The sequence below is a fragment of the Phoenix dactylifera genome, chromosome 6 (genome assembly GCF_009389715.1).
Source record: "Phoenix dactylifera cultivar Barhee BC4 chromosome 6, palm_55x_up_171113_PBpolish2nd_filt_p, whole genome shotgun sequence".
Taxonomy (NCBI): Eukaryota; Viridiplantae; Streptophyta; class Magnoliopsida; order Arecales; family Arecaceae; genus Phoenix; species Phoenix dactylifera.
The window spans coordinates 10,475,477-10,492,254 of NC_052397.1; the positions used below are offsets into that span (position 1 = coordinate 10,475,477).

General features: G+C 37.3%; 1 protein-coding gene across 1 annotated transcript; it reads left to right on the plus strand.

The window, feature by feature from the left end:
- The first annotated feature begins 12,602 nt into the window (after positions 1-12,602).
- On the plus strand, positions 12,603-13,770 carry LOC120111046 (cytochrome b561 and DOMON domain-containing protein At4g17280-like). The gene has a single exon (XM_039127379.1). The coding sequence runs from the start codon at positions 12,997-12,999 to the stop codon at positions 13,561-13,563; it is 567 nt and encodes a 188-aa protein (XP_038983307.1). The 5' UTR covers positions 12,603-12,996; the 3' UTR covers positions 13,564-13,770.
- Positions 13,771-16,778: the final 3,008 nt, after the last annotated feature.

Genomic DNA, 16,778 nt, shown 5'->3' on the forward strand with positions numbered 1-16,778 from the left:
TCATAGAAGCATAGGAACATGGGTAAGTTAATGAGAAAGTTCGCCAACATCCCATAATATTTACCCATAGAGAATGGGCACATAGCAATATAAGATACAAATATAACATATGTAATTCATACGCAAAAGCCTCATTAGTTTCTTTTGTTAAGCTTGAATTAAGTTTGACCGACAGTTTGCCCTAGTTATTCATCAAACAACATTTCAAAGTACTTTCACATATAACCCTTATAAACATTTCAATGTTGAATCCATCACGTCTGAGAGACACCATAGTCCTAAATAAACACGCAACCATATATTTGCTTGATTGTTTACGCTATATGGAAGGGAGACCATATAACCTTCAAGCCTTCTAGATCATTGGTGCAGGAGATTGGTACGATTTCACGAAAAGTTGGCCGAATCACGACATACCATATGGACTCCATTTCAGCATGAGAAATTGACATGGTGATCGATCAGGAACTTGGAGCATCTACAAAATAAGAACATGAGACTCCATGACCCATGCAACCCACTAGAGAAGCATCATGAGAAGTCCTCGTAGTCGGTGACCTTGGCTAAAGAAGAAGCTCGTAGAGAACAAAGTAAAAAACCATGGAGTCCACGTTCGCTTCCGAGACCGCGCGAGAAGCCAGGGACCGTTCAAAGCCGGAGCGTTTGGTTTGGAGCGTTTGGTTTGGAACGTTTGGTTTGACCACGTGGGCCGCCCTCATTTTCTATTCACACTCTAGTATTCGAATAGAGAATCAAAAGCACTCCGGTTGGCCACGTTGCGCTGCCGGGCCGACCGGGTTTTCTCACGGACAAGACCGCGTCCCTGCAGCCGACTAATCCAAAAAATATTGGTTGGAATTGGTCCACCAGTTTTTTTTTTCTTTTTTTCTTTTTTCTTTTTTCTTTTTTTTGGTACACCGGTCCACCAATTCAACATCCAAGATAAAACACCTGCAACTATACATTTATTACTTTGTTTTTCTTTTAAATTTTTATATCTATTTTTGGGTGTACTGCCCTATTATTGGACTAATCCAACGCGGAGCTGGACATAATCTAACCACTAATTCATTTATTTAACCTAACTGAAGTGGTAGGGCCCGCATGAGTAGGAATTGGGCTGGTTATAACTCGGTTCAGCTCGATCCTCCTCTAATAAGCATGAGTTGACAATGTTAATTTTTTACGATTTCGTCCTTAAGGTATAACAACTTGGTTCAGCTCGATCCTTCTCTAATAAGCATAATCGCTAGAGAGACTTGATCCGGTCAATTCCTTCAGATACCCGAAAAAAGAAAAGAATAGAAAGAAGAAAAATTTTAAAAATGGAAAAATTATGTCTGTGTAAGATACTCTCAAGAGGAGACAGAGAACTAATGAATAACAGAGGGAAGGATCGAGATTTTTTTCTTAAAACTGGATGCTAGCTTATTTATAGACTCCGTCCGGTGACCGATAAGATGCTTCATTTACGAGGTACGCAATATTTCGAAACATCATATCCTATTCGAAAACCAATGTTTTTTTTCTGAAGAGTCGCAACTCTTCTGAAAGAAGTATCTAAAGAAAAGATAAGTATTTTAAAGTTTTTAAACCCTCTAATGTTTAGAGGATAAGATTGGTTTATTTATTATTTTTTAAAATTTAATTTTTTTTATAAATTTCAAACTCCAATAATCTCTTACAAAAGATTTAAATTTAGAAAAAAATATAAATAAGAATATCTCAGCAATTTATACTATGCAATGAGTGAGGTGCCTCGTGGATTTGAACCTCGCTTAGTGTTGATAGTATATATTTGAAGAACCATAGTGGATTAGACCTTGAACTAAGTTTTTGGACTCATACTTCTACTTATCACACACAGTACGAATTAATTAGGTTTTTTATGTAGTTAGCTCAAATTAAATGCTTTGCGCTTAGTATCTTGATTTTTCATAAAAATTATATTAGGGTTAGCCCAAACTCATAGTTATGGCCTATACGACAATTCTCACATAGGCAAGTTCGCTAAGGATATTTGTGACCTAATACCATGCAAAATTTCTATCTTGGACTCATTAAGAGTATAACTCAACCTTTCCAATATAATTTTATTACTGGTAAGAGCACTCTTCATAGGTATGGGAAGGGATGTACTCTAAAAAATATATTCTAGCATGATCACTCAATCATCTTCGTTTCTACCATATTGAACATCCTTCATGGGATTTCCAATCATAGAGGTTGGGTATCTACTGTTGGTGAACAAATAGTAGGCTTAAGCTCCATCCCCCTTGATGATTCTAGGACTCTACTTTTAGACAAATCCTTGGTTAATTGATCTACTAAGCTTTTCACATATTTAAAAAATTCTAAAAAAATGACATTACTCTTTTTGAATTGTCTTACAAATTTATGACGAATCTAGATATACTATTTCATCTTTTTGTTAGTACTCTTTTGATTTATCAGTTCTATCACGACCTTATATCACAATGGATTGATATAGCCAGAACTGGCTTAGGTGCTAAAGGTAGCTCTGAGATAAGATTTTTAATCCACACAGCCTCAGTATAGGTGATATCTAGAGCAATCATTGCGGCTTCTATGGTGCTCTAAGATATGACAGTTTGTCTGGATGATCTAAGCAATGGCAACATCGCTGAGACGAAAGAGATATTCAGTGATTGATTTAAGATCAAGAGAATCAATAATCCAATTTGCATCACTGTAACCCTCAACCACCTCAAAGTATCTAGTGTAAAAGAGAGATAGATTAAGGGTTCCTTTAAGATATTGGAATACCCTTTCAACAGCTGACCAATGAAATTGATTTGGATTTTGAGTATATCTACTTAGTTTTCCTACAACATAGGCAATATCAGGTTTTTCCTATTTGCCACTTAGAGGAGAGAACCTATGATTTGGAAGTATTTGATTTGATCAACTGGTTCACCTAAATTCTCTTTAAGATAAATACTTGAATCATGAAGAGTAGATATAGATTTTTTATCAGAGTAACAAAATTTTTGAATCATTTTCTTGATGGAATGAGCAAGGGAGAGAGCTATCCCTTTAGGGGATCCAATCATCTTCATCCCTGAGATGATATCAGCTTCAGCCAAATCTTTTGCATCAAAGTGATTTGAAAGAAATTATTTGATTTTAGATATAATTTTAAGAGAAGTTCCAAAGATTAGAACATAATCAACGTATAAACAAAAGATCACACATCATCGTCAATAATTTTGGAATACACACACTTGTAATGATTCTTAATGGAGAAACCAAAGGAAAGAATGGTTCTATCAAAAAAAATTTTTGTCATTGTTTAGGTGCCTATTTTAGACCATATGGGGACTCAATAAGTTTGCAAACTTTGTTTTCTTGTTCCTTTACGACAAATCCTTCAAGTTGTTCCATATAGATCTCTTCATCTAGACCTCTATTTAGGAATACAATCTTCACATATATTTAATGAATGATCAACTTATGGTTAGAAGCAATGGCAAGAAGGGTTTTAAGGATAAAAATTCTAGCTATGGGAGAATAGGTATCAAAATAATCTAAATCTTTTTCCAGTTATACCCCTTAGCCACTAATATGGTCTAATACTTTTCTATTTATCCATCAGGTCTAAGCTTCTTATAGAGTACCCACTTTCAACCTAATGGTTTACTACTAGGAGAAAAATCAGTTAGGATCCAAATCTGGTTTTGGATAATTGAATTGAATACAGAAAGAATAGCTTCTTTCTAGAAAGGGGCCATAGGTGAAGATATTGCCTCGGCAAATGTAAAAGGTTCAGCTTTAACTAGAAAAGTAAAGAAATCTTCACCAAGATTCTTTTTCTTTCTAGTCCTTATGCCCCTTCTAAATTTAGAAGGTTCATGATCAAAGTTAAACCTCTTCCTCTTTCTAGGATCACATGAAACATCTGATTCAACAAGGCTAGGGTTAGATGATAGATCAGATTGAATTTGATTAGTTCTTTGGTTTCCAAAAGAATTTTTTTTTTCAAAATAAGTAGCATCTTTAGCCTCGATGAGAGTGTTGTTTGAGATGTCACTTATTTTGAAATTTATTATGAGAAATTTATTTGTGCTACTATCTAAGGAATACTTTATAAGTATTGCATCTATGATTTTAGGGTCAATTTTTATTTTCTTAGGTTTAGGTATACCTACTTTAGCTAGGTACCTCTACACTTTAAGATAATCTAATCTAGGAGATCCACCCTTCCAAAGTTCAAAAGATGTCTTATTATTATCCTTAAAAGGTATTCTATATAGAATGTAACAAGCTGCTAAAAGAGCTTCCTCCCCCCATAAGTTCTTGGGTTCTCCTAAACTGATTAACATTGAATTAACCATATCCATTAAGGTAAGGTTCTTTCGTTCTGCTACATCATTCGGCGAGGAGTAAGGCAGAGTAACCTCATAATTGATCCCATGTTCTTGACAGAATAGGGTCATTTCATTCGAGGTATATTTTCCACCTCGATCAGACCCAAGTCTTTTAAGAATTTTCTCAGTTTGGGTTTCAACTTCAGCCTTATAAATTTTAAACTTGTCTAAGACTTTATTTTTAGAATTGATTAGATATATGCAACAATACCAGAAGAAATCATCAATGAATATTATAAAGTAATGATTTCCTCCTCGAGTTAGAATTTTGGTAGACTCACACACATCACTATGAATTAGGTCAAGAAGGTTCAAACTTCTATTAATAGATTTGAATGATTTTCAGGTACTTTTGGCTTGAACACATAATTTATATTTGATCTTTTTATCTAGATGGATCTTAGGGATCATATTTAAGTTAGTTATGTGATGGATCCGATCAAAATTAACATGACCCGGCCTGCCATGCCAAATATTAGAGAATTCAAGATTTAGAACAAAAGAATGATCTTTATTAGGATCTTTAGGAATTACACTAAATTTGAATAGGCCTTTAGATACAAAGCCTTTTCCAACAAATTCATTATTACAAGTGATTACAAGCTTGTTAGATTCTCATCCAATCTTATAACCTTTAGATACAAGAAGAGATACATTGATGAGATTCCTCCAAACATTAGGGATGAACAACACTTTATGAAGGACTAGAGTTTTTCTAGATGTCATCTTTATGTTCACTCATTATTTGCCTAACGCTTGTGTTGAGGAGTCGTTCCCAAGCATTACACATCCTCTACTTGATTTTCACAAGGTGGAGAACTAGGAGCAATTAAAACAAATATGTACATTAGCTCCGGAATCAAGCCACCAATCACAAGAAGAATGGACAAGGAATACCAAAGAGTTTTGACTTTCTGACTTGAAGGAAGATCTAGAACCATCTTCAATCATATTCACTTAAGGTTTAGGTGATTCTTTCTTTCAAGGTTCAGTCATCCTATATTAGCAGTCCATCGCCATATGATTTGACCACCCGCACACGAAGCAGAAGGTCTCCTTCCTTTTTGGCTTATGATCTGGACAGTTATGGCTTCTAGGAGGTTTGGAGAAAGAGACAAGGTTTGAAGGATTTGAGATTTTTCAATTTAAACAATTTTTCACGATGTTTGAAATAGGTTTGACTTGATTCAGTCAAATTTATCTTGGGTGCAAGATCAAGTTTAGGCTTATTTTTAAGTCGATGCTCTTCTTTGATCTTAATAGAGTTTATAATCTCTGATAGGGTTAAGTCACCTTTGTTATGACTTAACTCATAAGAAAAACTCGACCATAATGGAGGGAGAGAATCAACCAAGGCTTGGTCTCTATAATTTTCAGAGAATTTGTAACCTATAAGTTCAGCTTTTCTAAAAAGATCTTAAAATTCATGGATTTGGACATTGATAGATTTATACTCTACCATGGCATATTTACAGAACTTGGATACAGCAAACCGATCAATACCGGCATCATCCAATCCATTTTCTGCTTCAAGAGCATCTCAAAGCTCCTTAGCCGATTTGGTAGAAACGTACACATCATATAGAGAATCAACAAGGGCCATAAGAATATGGCTGCAATGGAAATTAATTTCTTCAGGCTTTTTGGAGTGAGGACTAGAGCATCCTGAATCTTGAGGACCAGGAGACGATTGGGAGGTTGATTCAGGTATTCCATGATAGAGAACAACCCTAATATTGTGAGCCAATATTTTATTTGGCTTTGCAACCTTCTAAAAGAGGAGCCACTAAATTTTTTCAGTTTGATAGAACTATGATCATCAAAAGAAGCCATTTATGAAGTTTTGGTTGCTTATTGGTTCTACAAAAACAAGTTTCAAGGAGTTTAGCCCTATATGTTCGAATAGTTAATTAATAGCTTTCAAAAACATAATTTTAGATTTTGAAATAAATACAATAAGAAACTACAATAATAATTAAATAACTATACTAAGAAGTATAACAAGTAAAGTAATTTTGTAATCTATGCATGTTTTTCAAAGTAGCTGACAATAGATATCTTGGAAACAACTAATAATATGCATAGTTTTTTAAGATGCAAAAGTTTTATCTACAGATTTTAAAGATGCAAAAATTCTGCCTAGAAATTAAAGTTTGCACAGAATTTAAAGCTGTAGAAATCTACATGAATTTTAAAGCTATAGTAATTTTTTACACAGATTTTAAATCAGCACCGTTTTCAAAGATGCAAAAAATTTTGCAAAGATTTAAATATGCAAAAAAATTTCTATACTGTTTTTAAAGTTGCAGAAATCTGTTTGAAGAAAACAACCTTTTGAATAAAGTTAAAGCTTTCAAATTTCTATACAATTAGACTAAATCTAATTCTATGCCATCCAATTAAATTTTGACAAACAAATAGATATATATAGAAATTTTTAGTACAAACAAGATCATGTTCTTAGATTATTGAAAATATTTTTCCTAAAATTGTTATATCATTATTTCATAAAAGTATTATAAAGAAATAATCTACTAGAATAAAGTCAAAAGATTAAAAAGATCTTGTCTGGAACAAGGCGTGTGATATACACTACCCTAAGAATGTGATTCTTCCTCTATGTGCAAGTCTGCGCACTATAGGAATAATTGAAATTGCCGACCTTAAATTGCCGACGCCAGATAGAAGCGTCAGCAATTTGGCACCGCACCAAAATTTGCCGACACTTCTAAGTAGCATCGAAAAATTGTGACGTTTTTAGTCAAGCATTGTCGGGAGCCAGACTTAGCCAGACATAGACGATGCTTATAAGCGTCATCTTGTTCTTGGTCTTAGATGATGCTTATAAGCATCATTGAAAATCAAGAACAAGATGACGCTTATAAGCATCATCGGGATCTATCTATAATCCACCCCATCGATCCCATTCAACCCCTTTCAGCCCTAAATCTCTAAATCCATCAAAATTGCTCCACCTTCGCCTTGCCGCATTGGTCGCCTTCTCCTCCTCCTCTCCAAGGAACTCTTTCCCCTCCTTCCCTCTTCCTCCTCTTTCACCTCCTTAGAGTGCCCTAACAGATATTTATAAGCTAGATTATTATGAAAATTTTAAGGTAGTATTATTTTGATATGATTGGATGGATATAAACTCAACTAGAGGTTTGAGGCAAGACATAGATAGCTTCACGCTTGTAAATTTTTCAAGATTGATACATACTGGTGTGTTATTGAAAGATGACCCATTCAATTTTTCATCTCAAGCTCGACAAGTATTTTTTATGCAAGATTCAAAAGATAAAGATTGGTCTGTTATCATTAAGACTAAATCTAGACACTTGTATGATATGGAAAAAAGGTTGGAAGAAGAGGATGACGAGACTTATACTCAGTGTATGGCTTATAATATTGTGCCAACTGATGAACTAAATGCTACAACGAGTTTGGTTAGGACAGATGTTGAATGAGAGAGTATTGTTTCTTAATGATAAGAAAAATTTATGATGTATATATTGAAAGAATTATTGTGTTTTCTTATCATCTTTAGTTAATAAATATTATTTCTTATTAGGAATTCATTTAGTATTAAATTATCATTTAACTGATATTAATTATTTTTGTGCATAATAGGTAACATGCACTGAGGAAAACGATTCAGAGATGTGGAGTTCAAGCAGTCTTAGGTGTGATCATCTTCTGATCAGTCCTTGCAGTCCCAGCAACCCTACGAGCCCAAGCATCACGAGCCTCAGCAGCACGAGTCCTACTGATTACCCAAGTGAGGAGGTTGTTATGGATGACTTGCAGTTCTAGGATAATTTGATTGAAAGTTCATATATTAATTTTTCTTACAAGTTAAATATTTTAATTCATTTTCCTTCAATTTTTTAATGAATATTTTATTATATTTTCGTAGATGGATAGGAGAGAGTGAGGACGAGATGGGGATCCACTCGAGCGAGGAATGCATGGCAGCTTCATGAGGGTGAGAAGATTATCATTTGATGCAATGAATTGGAGCAGCCCAACAAGAGGGCTGGAAGCCTTTTATCAAGTTTTTTAGGATCGACTGCGCGGAAGGGTCAGTTGTGTCCGCTCAACTATACGAAGTGGAATGATATGCTTTTTTCGTATAACGTATCATGGATGATATATAGCTTGCTAATATACTTTTTTGTTGTAGATGGAAGAGCATGGGAGGAAGCCTGGTGAGGTAGAGTTCTATAAGATGACTCACACCGACCGAGATGGCAACTTTGTCAGGAAGAAGTCAAGAGATATAGTTGTATGTATTCATCTTTGATTTGTGCAATAATGTTTTATTAGTTTCATTTTTTAAATATTAATATGCGATTATTTTTTATTGAGAGAAATATAGGATAAGGTTATCATCCTTATTTCAGAGCATGTCGGAGAGTCATCATCATCCGACGGACCAGTTGCGTCGAAAATCAGGTACTCGCCAAATTGATGGGCCCAGAGCATTATGGTCAAGTGAGGGGTTATAGCGTTGGATTTACCCACACTCAGTTATCTGCAATGAGCAGATATACCTAAGATGCTAGATAAAATAGTAGCACTACAGAGGTTTGTAGTCTGAAGACAGTAATGGAGAAAATGAGGCAGAGCTATCATACAGAGATGGAGGAGATGAGGCAGATCCATCATACAATGGAGGTGATTAGGCAGAGCTATCATACAGATATGGAGGAGTTGAGACAGAGCCATCAAATAGAGATACAATCTTTGAGAGCTTTGCTTGACCAGATTGAATATATATTGCATAGGTTTGCCCCTCCTCAAATAAATAACTACATATATTTGAATATTTTTACATAATTATAATATATTTTTGTATGAGCTTAATAATTTTCATATTCTAAATTTCTAAAGTTTCTATCTTTTTCTTGTAGGTTCCTGATACTTCATCTATTCATAGAGATGATGATGATGATAATGCTATCAACCCCTGATAGCTCTTAGACTATTTATTTAGAAGTTTTATATGTATATTTTTTATATTTTTTGAAGCACATTGTAAATGTAAATTGACAGTACAAATGCAATCATATTTGATAATATGAATATTTTGACTAATCCGTTTGATTATGATATATATTATTATATGACTTTTATTGTGTATGTGTTTAGTAAATATATATAGCGAGTTTTAAAAAAAAATTAAATATTTTTTTTAAAAAAATAACTCTAACAATCCTTTAAAGCGTCGTTAAAAGAAGTATTGCCGACGCTAATAAACATCGGCAATTGTCAACGCTTTACATTGCCGATGCTTTTATGATGCTTTAGAAAGTATCAGTAATAAAATTACATATGCTTATAAGCGTCGGTATATGCATTAAAAATTGTGAGAAACTTTTCTTTTTTCTATTGTGATAGTGATCTCGTCCTCAAGATACAACAACCCAACTCAGTCTGATCCTTCTCTAACGAACACAACACTGGGGAGGCTTGACTCGATTGACTCAATCAGATGCCCAAAAAAAGAAAGGATAGAAAGAGAAAAAATTTTAAGAATGGAAGAACACTGTTTGTAAAAGAACCTCCCAAGAGGAGATAGAGCACTAATGAATGAGAGAGGGAGGCATCGGGATTTTTTTTCTTGTTACGAGATGCTGGATCTAAAGTCTTTTTATAGATTCTATCCGATGATCGATAAGATGCTATGTTTTCGACGTCGCGATGTTTCAAAACATCGCATCCCATTCGGAAACCACCGTTCTTTTCCAAGAATCGCAACTCATGTGAAAGAAGCGCACGAAGAAAAAGATAAGTATTTGAAAGTATTTAAACCATCAAAATTTACGGTATAAGGCTTCTTTATTTATTTAATTTTAAATTTACTTTTTTTATAAATTTAAATCTCCAACAGAATATTCTATTAATAATATATCAACTAAGATATCATATAAATATATTTATAATAAAATAACTATTAATAGAAATCTAACTTAACAAGTAGAATAAGTTATCAGAAGAGTAATTTTGTGGATATATTTTATAAAATTAATCATACAGTTAGTTAAAATCTAAATAGGGCATTCAAGATAAAGGAACTATCTCCATGACATGCTAAATTATATGCTTTTATTTGTATCATAATATTCACAATTGCACTGTATCCATATAATATATCAATATCTAAATAGCTATTTTACATCTGGAGGAACTTTTAGAAAATTTATGATATATGCATGTAATATATGATTCGAAGTCTTAGGTTTCAAAAGGGTTACCGGTTTGAACACTCCTAGCAATACAAACAAAAATGTAAGTTAATATTATCACACAACGAAGTGAATGATAGCATTTTGTCAAATTTGTATCCAATTTTTGCAGCATCCTAATATAAAGCATAAAGTTAGGCGGTGGGGAAGCATAGATAGCATCTACCATGTCTTGTTTTGTATATCTACCTGCCATTTAAGACATACAAAGTTGGCCTCTTACGCCGGTCTATCCCAACCCATTTCATGCCTCGTAAATTAATTTCTTGTTTTGTTGGATTTGTTGTTGGACTTTGGCATCCATGGCCCGGCATCATCAAGGTAGGTTTAGAGAGAAAGAGAGATACTAAGGGAGAGAAAAATTGAACACTGGAGATAGAAAGCAAAAATGCCGGTGCAGACTCCAGGCTTTTCTCACCTTATTGTCTCATCTCTTGGAAAGTCAAGGCTACTTGGAGGGAGATGTGTACCAGAGCTCCACTGGTGCTTCCAACGATCAGACAGGCCATCGGCGATAGACAGTCCATTGATATTCTTGAGGATAGTTGGGTGACAGAGATGCTGATTTTTTCGATTAACGACCATGGTGGACACGATCAAGTTAGCTGGACTCAGGGTCTGTGATCTACTTGTTCCTGATGAGGGTAGATGGAGGGAGGGGCTGGTCTGGGAGGCTTTCGGAGAGCTTTTGGCGGAGTTGATCTTGGCCATTCTTGTTCCGTCCCGAAGGAAGCCTGACAGACTGGTACGGGTGCCGACAGGGCGATCTAGGGTGCATCCAGGGACCTTCTTGCGCTGTTCCAGAGGGAGCCAGCTTAGCAGATCGATGGAGGTTGATTTGGAGGATGCGGATTCATCTGTGGGTGGCACTGTTCGTATGTAAAGTGGCATGGGGCTGCCTACCGACCAGAAGAATATTAGTAGGATGAGTCGTACGGACCACTCTATTCTGTGAGGTGTGCCCAGACTCTAAGGAGACCATTACCCATGTCATCCTCATGTGCCCCAGGGTAGTACAGATTTGGGAGTGCTCCTCTACTCCTCTCCCGTAGGCATTGGAGTCAGCAGAGGACAGAGAGACCCCATGAGGAGACCGAGCTCTATTGAGGAGGGGATCAGGAGGGCATACCTGGCCTATCACATTTGGTTGACAGGAATGCTCAGGTGTTTGAGGGCAATAGGTCAGCGCCCAGGATAGTGGTAGATAGGGCCTTTCGTCATGTTGCAGAGATCACCACGGTTACCACATCAAGATCCTCTGGGATGGCCAAGGACATCTGGGATACTTATTACGCTGTCACGGTGCCTTGATTTGTCCTCTTTTCTTGGGTATCCCCGCCCCTTGGTTACCTCAAAGTTAATTTTGATGGCAGCATGTTGGCGGATGGAGTGCATGGAGAAGTAGAATTTGTGATTAGAGACCATCATGACATACTGGTTGTGGCGGGGGGGTCGGCGCACCCTCGGCCTGACCGCTATTGAGGTGGAGCTTCGGGTAGCCTACGAGGACATCTCCTATGCGAGCAGAGTACTTGGAGCCGATAGGGTATACCTCGGGGTGATTCTTCTACGGTGATTGATTGGATACAAGAAGTGGACCGTTACGGGGATAGCCACCCGTTGATTGGGGAGACTCACAGACTGGTTAGGGAGATAGAGTCCTTCCAAGTAGCACATGTGTTTCAAGAGGCAAACAGAGTTGCAGATTGGGTTGCCTCCTTCATTACTCGATACTCCAGAGATTTTATCTGGACTAGGGCTGATGATATTTATTTTTCCTTGTACCATTTTTTTATTTAGACTTGACTGGCTGTATCTATGTGAGATCTATATGAAATGCCAATTTTACTATTAAAAAAAAAGGTCAGGCATCTCAGCTCAGCCGAGAAGACTAATTTATGAGAGAGAGAGAGAGAGAGAGAGAGAGAGAGAGAGAGAGAGGCTTCCACACGCCCAACGAAAAAACAACCCCCAACTCCCCCACGTTTCCTCTTTCCCATATAACGTTCACCATCCCCTCCCCTGCTTCATCTCTCCCCATAGCAATCTCTGCGTGCAGCTCATATTTTCTTGGCTTCCTTCTCTCCTCTGCTTGTTAATTGGATCCCCTGATCGCAACCTCTGGTGTTTAGTATTCCCCTGTTAGGAAAAACCTTTTCTACAATTCCCTGTCCTCATCCCCCCGTTCTCTGATCCATAATTCACACTCCAGTAGTCTAAATCTGCTATTTTGATCCCCAAAATCCAATCAAAATCGGTTTTTTATCAGTATCTCTCAGATTCCGGTAGCAGGGCAACCAGGGACCAAAAAGAGCCATCTTTGGGCTCAGTTTCTATCGGCTGGGCTTATAATTCCAGTCCAAATGGCCATTACCATAAGGCCGGCCATCCTACTCCTCCCTCTCCTCCTCTCCCTCTTCCTCCGTTCCTCCGCCCAGAACTGCCTCAACGAGACCTTCTCCAACAACAAACTCTACGACCGCTGCAGCTCCCTCGTTCTTCTCAGCGCCACCCTCCACTGGACCTACCACCCTTCCAACGGCACGGCCGATATCGCCTACCGGGCGCCGCAGAACTCCTCGGGCTTCGTCGCCTGGGCCATCAACCCCTCCAGCTCCGGCATGATAGGCGCCAACGCTCTCCTCGCCTTCCACAACTCCAGCGGCGCAGTCACCGTGATCTCCTATGTCTTCAACAGCTACAGTCCTTCGGTGCGCGACAGCAAGCTCAGCTTCACCGTCTACAGCCGGGAGGCTGAGTATTCCAACGGTGCGTACACCATCTATGCGACGGTGGCCCTCGCGGGTAACAAGACGACGTTGAACACCGTGTGGCAGGCCGGGCAGGTCACCGGAGGGGTGCCCGTCGGCCACGCAACGACCGGCGACAACATTAAATCCAAAGGAAGCACCAATTTCCTCTCCGGGTAGTCGTCGAACCGTGGTCGGTTGGGGAGGGAATTCAATATCTAAATAACTATTTTACATCTGGAGGAACTTTTAGAAGATTTATGATATATGCACGTAATATATGATTCCAAGTTATTTTAGGACCTTTTTGGGATTGTTTTATTTATAGGGGTCTATTTGTTATTTTGTGATTCTGTATATATATATATATATAGGTCCACTCTCATGTTTAGGGTTTAATGAATGATGAATAAAAATTAGCCTCCTTCTCTTCTTCTCCTTCCTCCTCCCCCTCCTTTCTCTTCTCCTTTCCCCTCTTCTTCTCTCCTTCCTCTCTGTCTCTCCTTCCCTACCTCCGTCCTGCACCAAAAGTGTTACTGGTTTGAATACTCCTGGCAATACAAACAGAAATCTAAGTAATTATTATCATACAATGAAGTGAAAGATAGCATTTTGTCTAATTTGCATCCAATTTTCGCAGCATACTAATATAAAGCATAAAGTTAGGAGGTGTGGAAGCATACATAGCATCAAGCATGTCTTGTTTTGTATATCTAACTTCAATTTATGGAAAGCAACACGGAGAAAAACGAAATTGGCCGCTTATGCCGATCGATCACGACACATTTCATGCATCGTAAATTAATTTCATATTTTGTTGGGTTTGCTCTACGCTCCTTAGTTTAAAATATTGTTTTCCGAGTCCTCGTTTCTCCGTTTCAACAAGTAGCTGTTGGACCGTGGTATCCATGGCCCGATGATGGAAGCCCTCAAATGATGGATGGTGAGTGATGTATTAATGGTGTGTTTGGTGACTAGAATTCACCAAAGTGTTGGATAAATGACCACAGTAGGATGGCTGCTTGGGACTTGATGGTGTGATAGATGGATGGGATTAATGGACCACCTCGGGGCAGCATCAAAGGATGGTGGTGGGATTCAAAAGTCTCCATGGGTTGACAAGGTACAAGGTAGACTTCTCAAATAATCCTGTATGCTGAGAGGTAAAAACAAAAATTCTAAGAACTACCATCCCAATTGAGAAATAGCAGAGGGAATACACTTCAATGATGACAAGGCACCTGAATTTTATAAGGTTTTTTCCACTTTTCTGCTGCCTCTGTGATCATTGCTGCAAGTTGTGATTGGAAATCCCTTTGTTAAGTTATGGACGATTGACTTCTGAGAAACATTTGGGTTATTACCTGGGACAAAGCAAACTGGCTGCCTTTTAAGTTTGAGTTGATTTTGTTAAAAAAAAAAAGTTGGTGTTTCCATTTGGAACTTTCTTCTTGGTTTTTAACAATTGAACATTGTTTCGGTTGCGGGGAATGCCCTGGTCCTTTGCCATGATGGTGTCCACATTCATGCTGTTAGTCCAAAATTTTAGAAGTACTCCAAATTATTTCAAGGATTTGTTTAAATCCACATAGCCACCATCCTTTCTAAGGTGCAGGGTTATTATCCCCTTTTCACAGGATATCCTCTCCAACGGTCAAAAATGGGCATGGAGTAGAACCATTGGAAAAGTGACTCATAGATGCGATAATTCTATTCGACCTGCGGGACAAGTCTCATTTCATCAAAACATCCTTGGGAATTGGAAAGAAACAACCAAATTCCGCATGCACAAATGTTTCTTTTTTCGGGCAAAGCTTCCTAACTTCAATGTGCCCTTGCCCACTTAAATACAAATCATCAGTTAATTAGTGAGGACTGTGGACTCATTAGCAAAGGATGAATGTGTATACTGTAAATGTGCACTATTGTTGGGGCATTCCGTTCCATGTATATGAGAGGAAGCATGAAAGAATGGGATTCCGATCTGACTTTAATTTTTTTAAAAATTTATGTGACTTTGATAAGCACCTACATTTAGCAAGGGCATTTTTTCATGTTTCAAGACTAGAGCTGATCATAGGCCTGGTTCGGGCATAGAAATGTCAAATTTAAAATAGGCCTGGCTTAAACCTCGACTAAAAATGAATATAAGCTAGGCTTGAGGCCTGGCCTATGATTTGAAAAACCATTTTGTAAAAAAATAAAGAGTAGAGGGTTGTATTTGTTAACAGTGGGAATTTACTGCAGCATTGTAAAGTGCATGGTCGCAGCTTCAGCATCCTGGAGCATTTGGCTAGAGGTGAAAATTCAGGACTTCAAATCCTAGAAAGAGTTTGGATAATAAAAAAAACAAATTATTAAAAAATAAAATCAAAAATATAAGTTATTATAAAAAAAATTGTATGATTATTTATTTAATTATAAATATAAGAGAGAAGAATAATAAAGAACAGAAAAACACGACCTTTAGGAATAATATTGGCCTCATCAATTTGCAAAGTCTGCAGGCACGGAGACAAACAATGTGGCCGGTGATTATAAGATCTGTGCTACATACTTATTATAATATTTGTATTTACTATACACTAATTATGATTCACGTGCCCATGCATGTGCACTACTAAAATATTTATTCATGAATAAAAGATTGTATATTTTTAAAAACAACACTTGGATTTCTAAGGTTATTAATGATTTTTAGGAAGTAGTCATAATTTTGCTATTAAACACCAAGCCAAACCCTTCTTTTTTGTTCCAATCTCACTTCACCTTCTCTCTCCCGCGCTGCTCAAACCTCAGATTGATGGGTTTGGGTTGTATCTTTGAAGCCAAAGAACGATTCAACAAAGAATGATTCCCCTTCTTTTGCAAGTACGATAGCTGCTTTGAGATTTGAGCAGATGGATTGAAGAAAGAAGTTGGAGTGCTTTGAGTTTTGTGCAGGGAGCGATCCAACGATTAACATCGCGAATGAAAATCAATAATTCTTTCGTGCAAAAGATACAACTCGAACCCAAGATTGACACTAGGGTTGGGACTTATCAGGGTGGGATACTCAAATCATGAAGGAGATTGTGGATCAAATAAACAAGTTGGACTCATCAAAGGTCTAAAATAGTCTATCATTCTAATCAAGATATGTCATACTAGACCAAATCGGACAGTACAGAATATACCATACCAATACCCGATACGAATGATGTACCGAAATTCCATACTGTACCATATCAACACTATGCTAGTATGGTACCGCTATGTGGTCCGGTACCGAGACGATGAACCTGAATTCTAATAGTTCCAATCAATGCCCAGCATTTTTTGACAAGAGCAAATAGCATGTTCCAATAGAGTTAGATGGTTAGCATGCTTGAAAACTATTTTCTATCAACCATACT

Excerpts from the sequence above, each read along its gene's own strand:
- LOC120111046 (XM_039127379.1), top strand. The coding sequence starts at position 12,997 with ATGGCCATTACCATAAGGCCGGCCATCCTACTCCTCCCTCTCCTCCTC.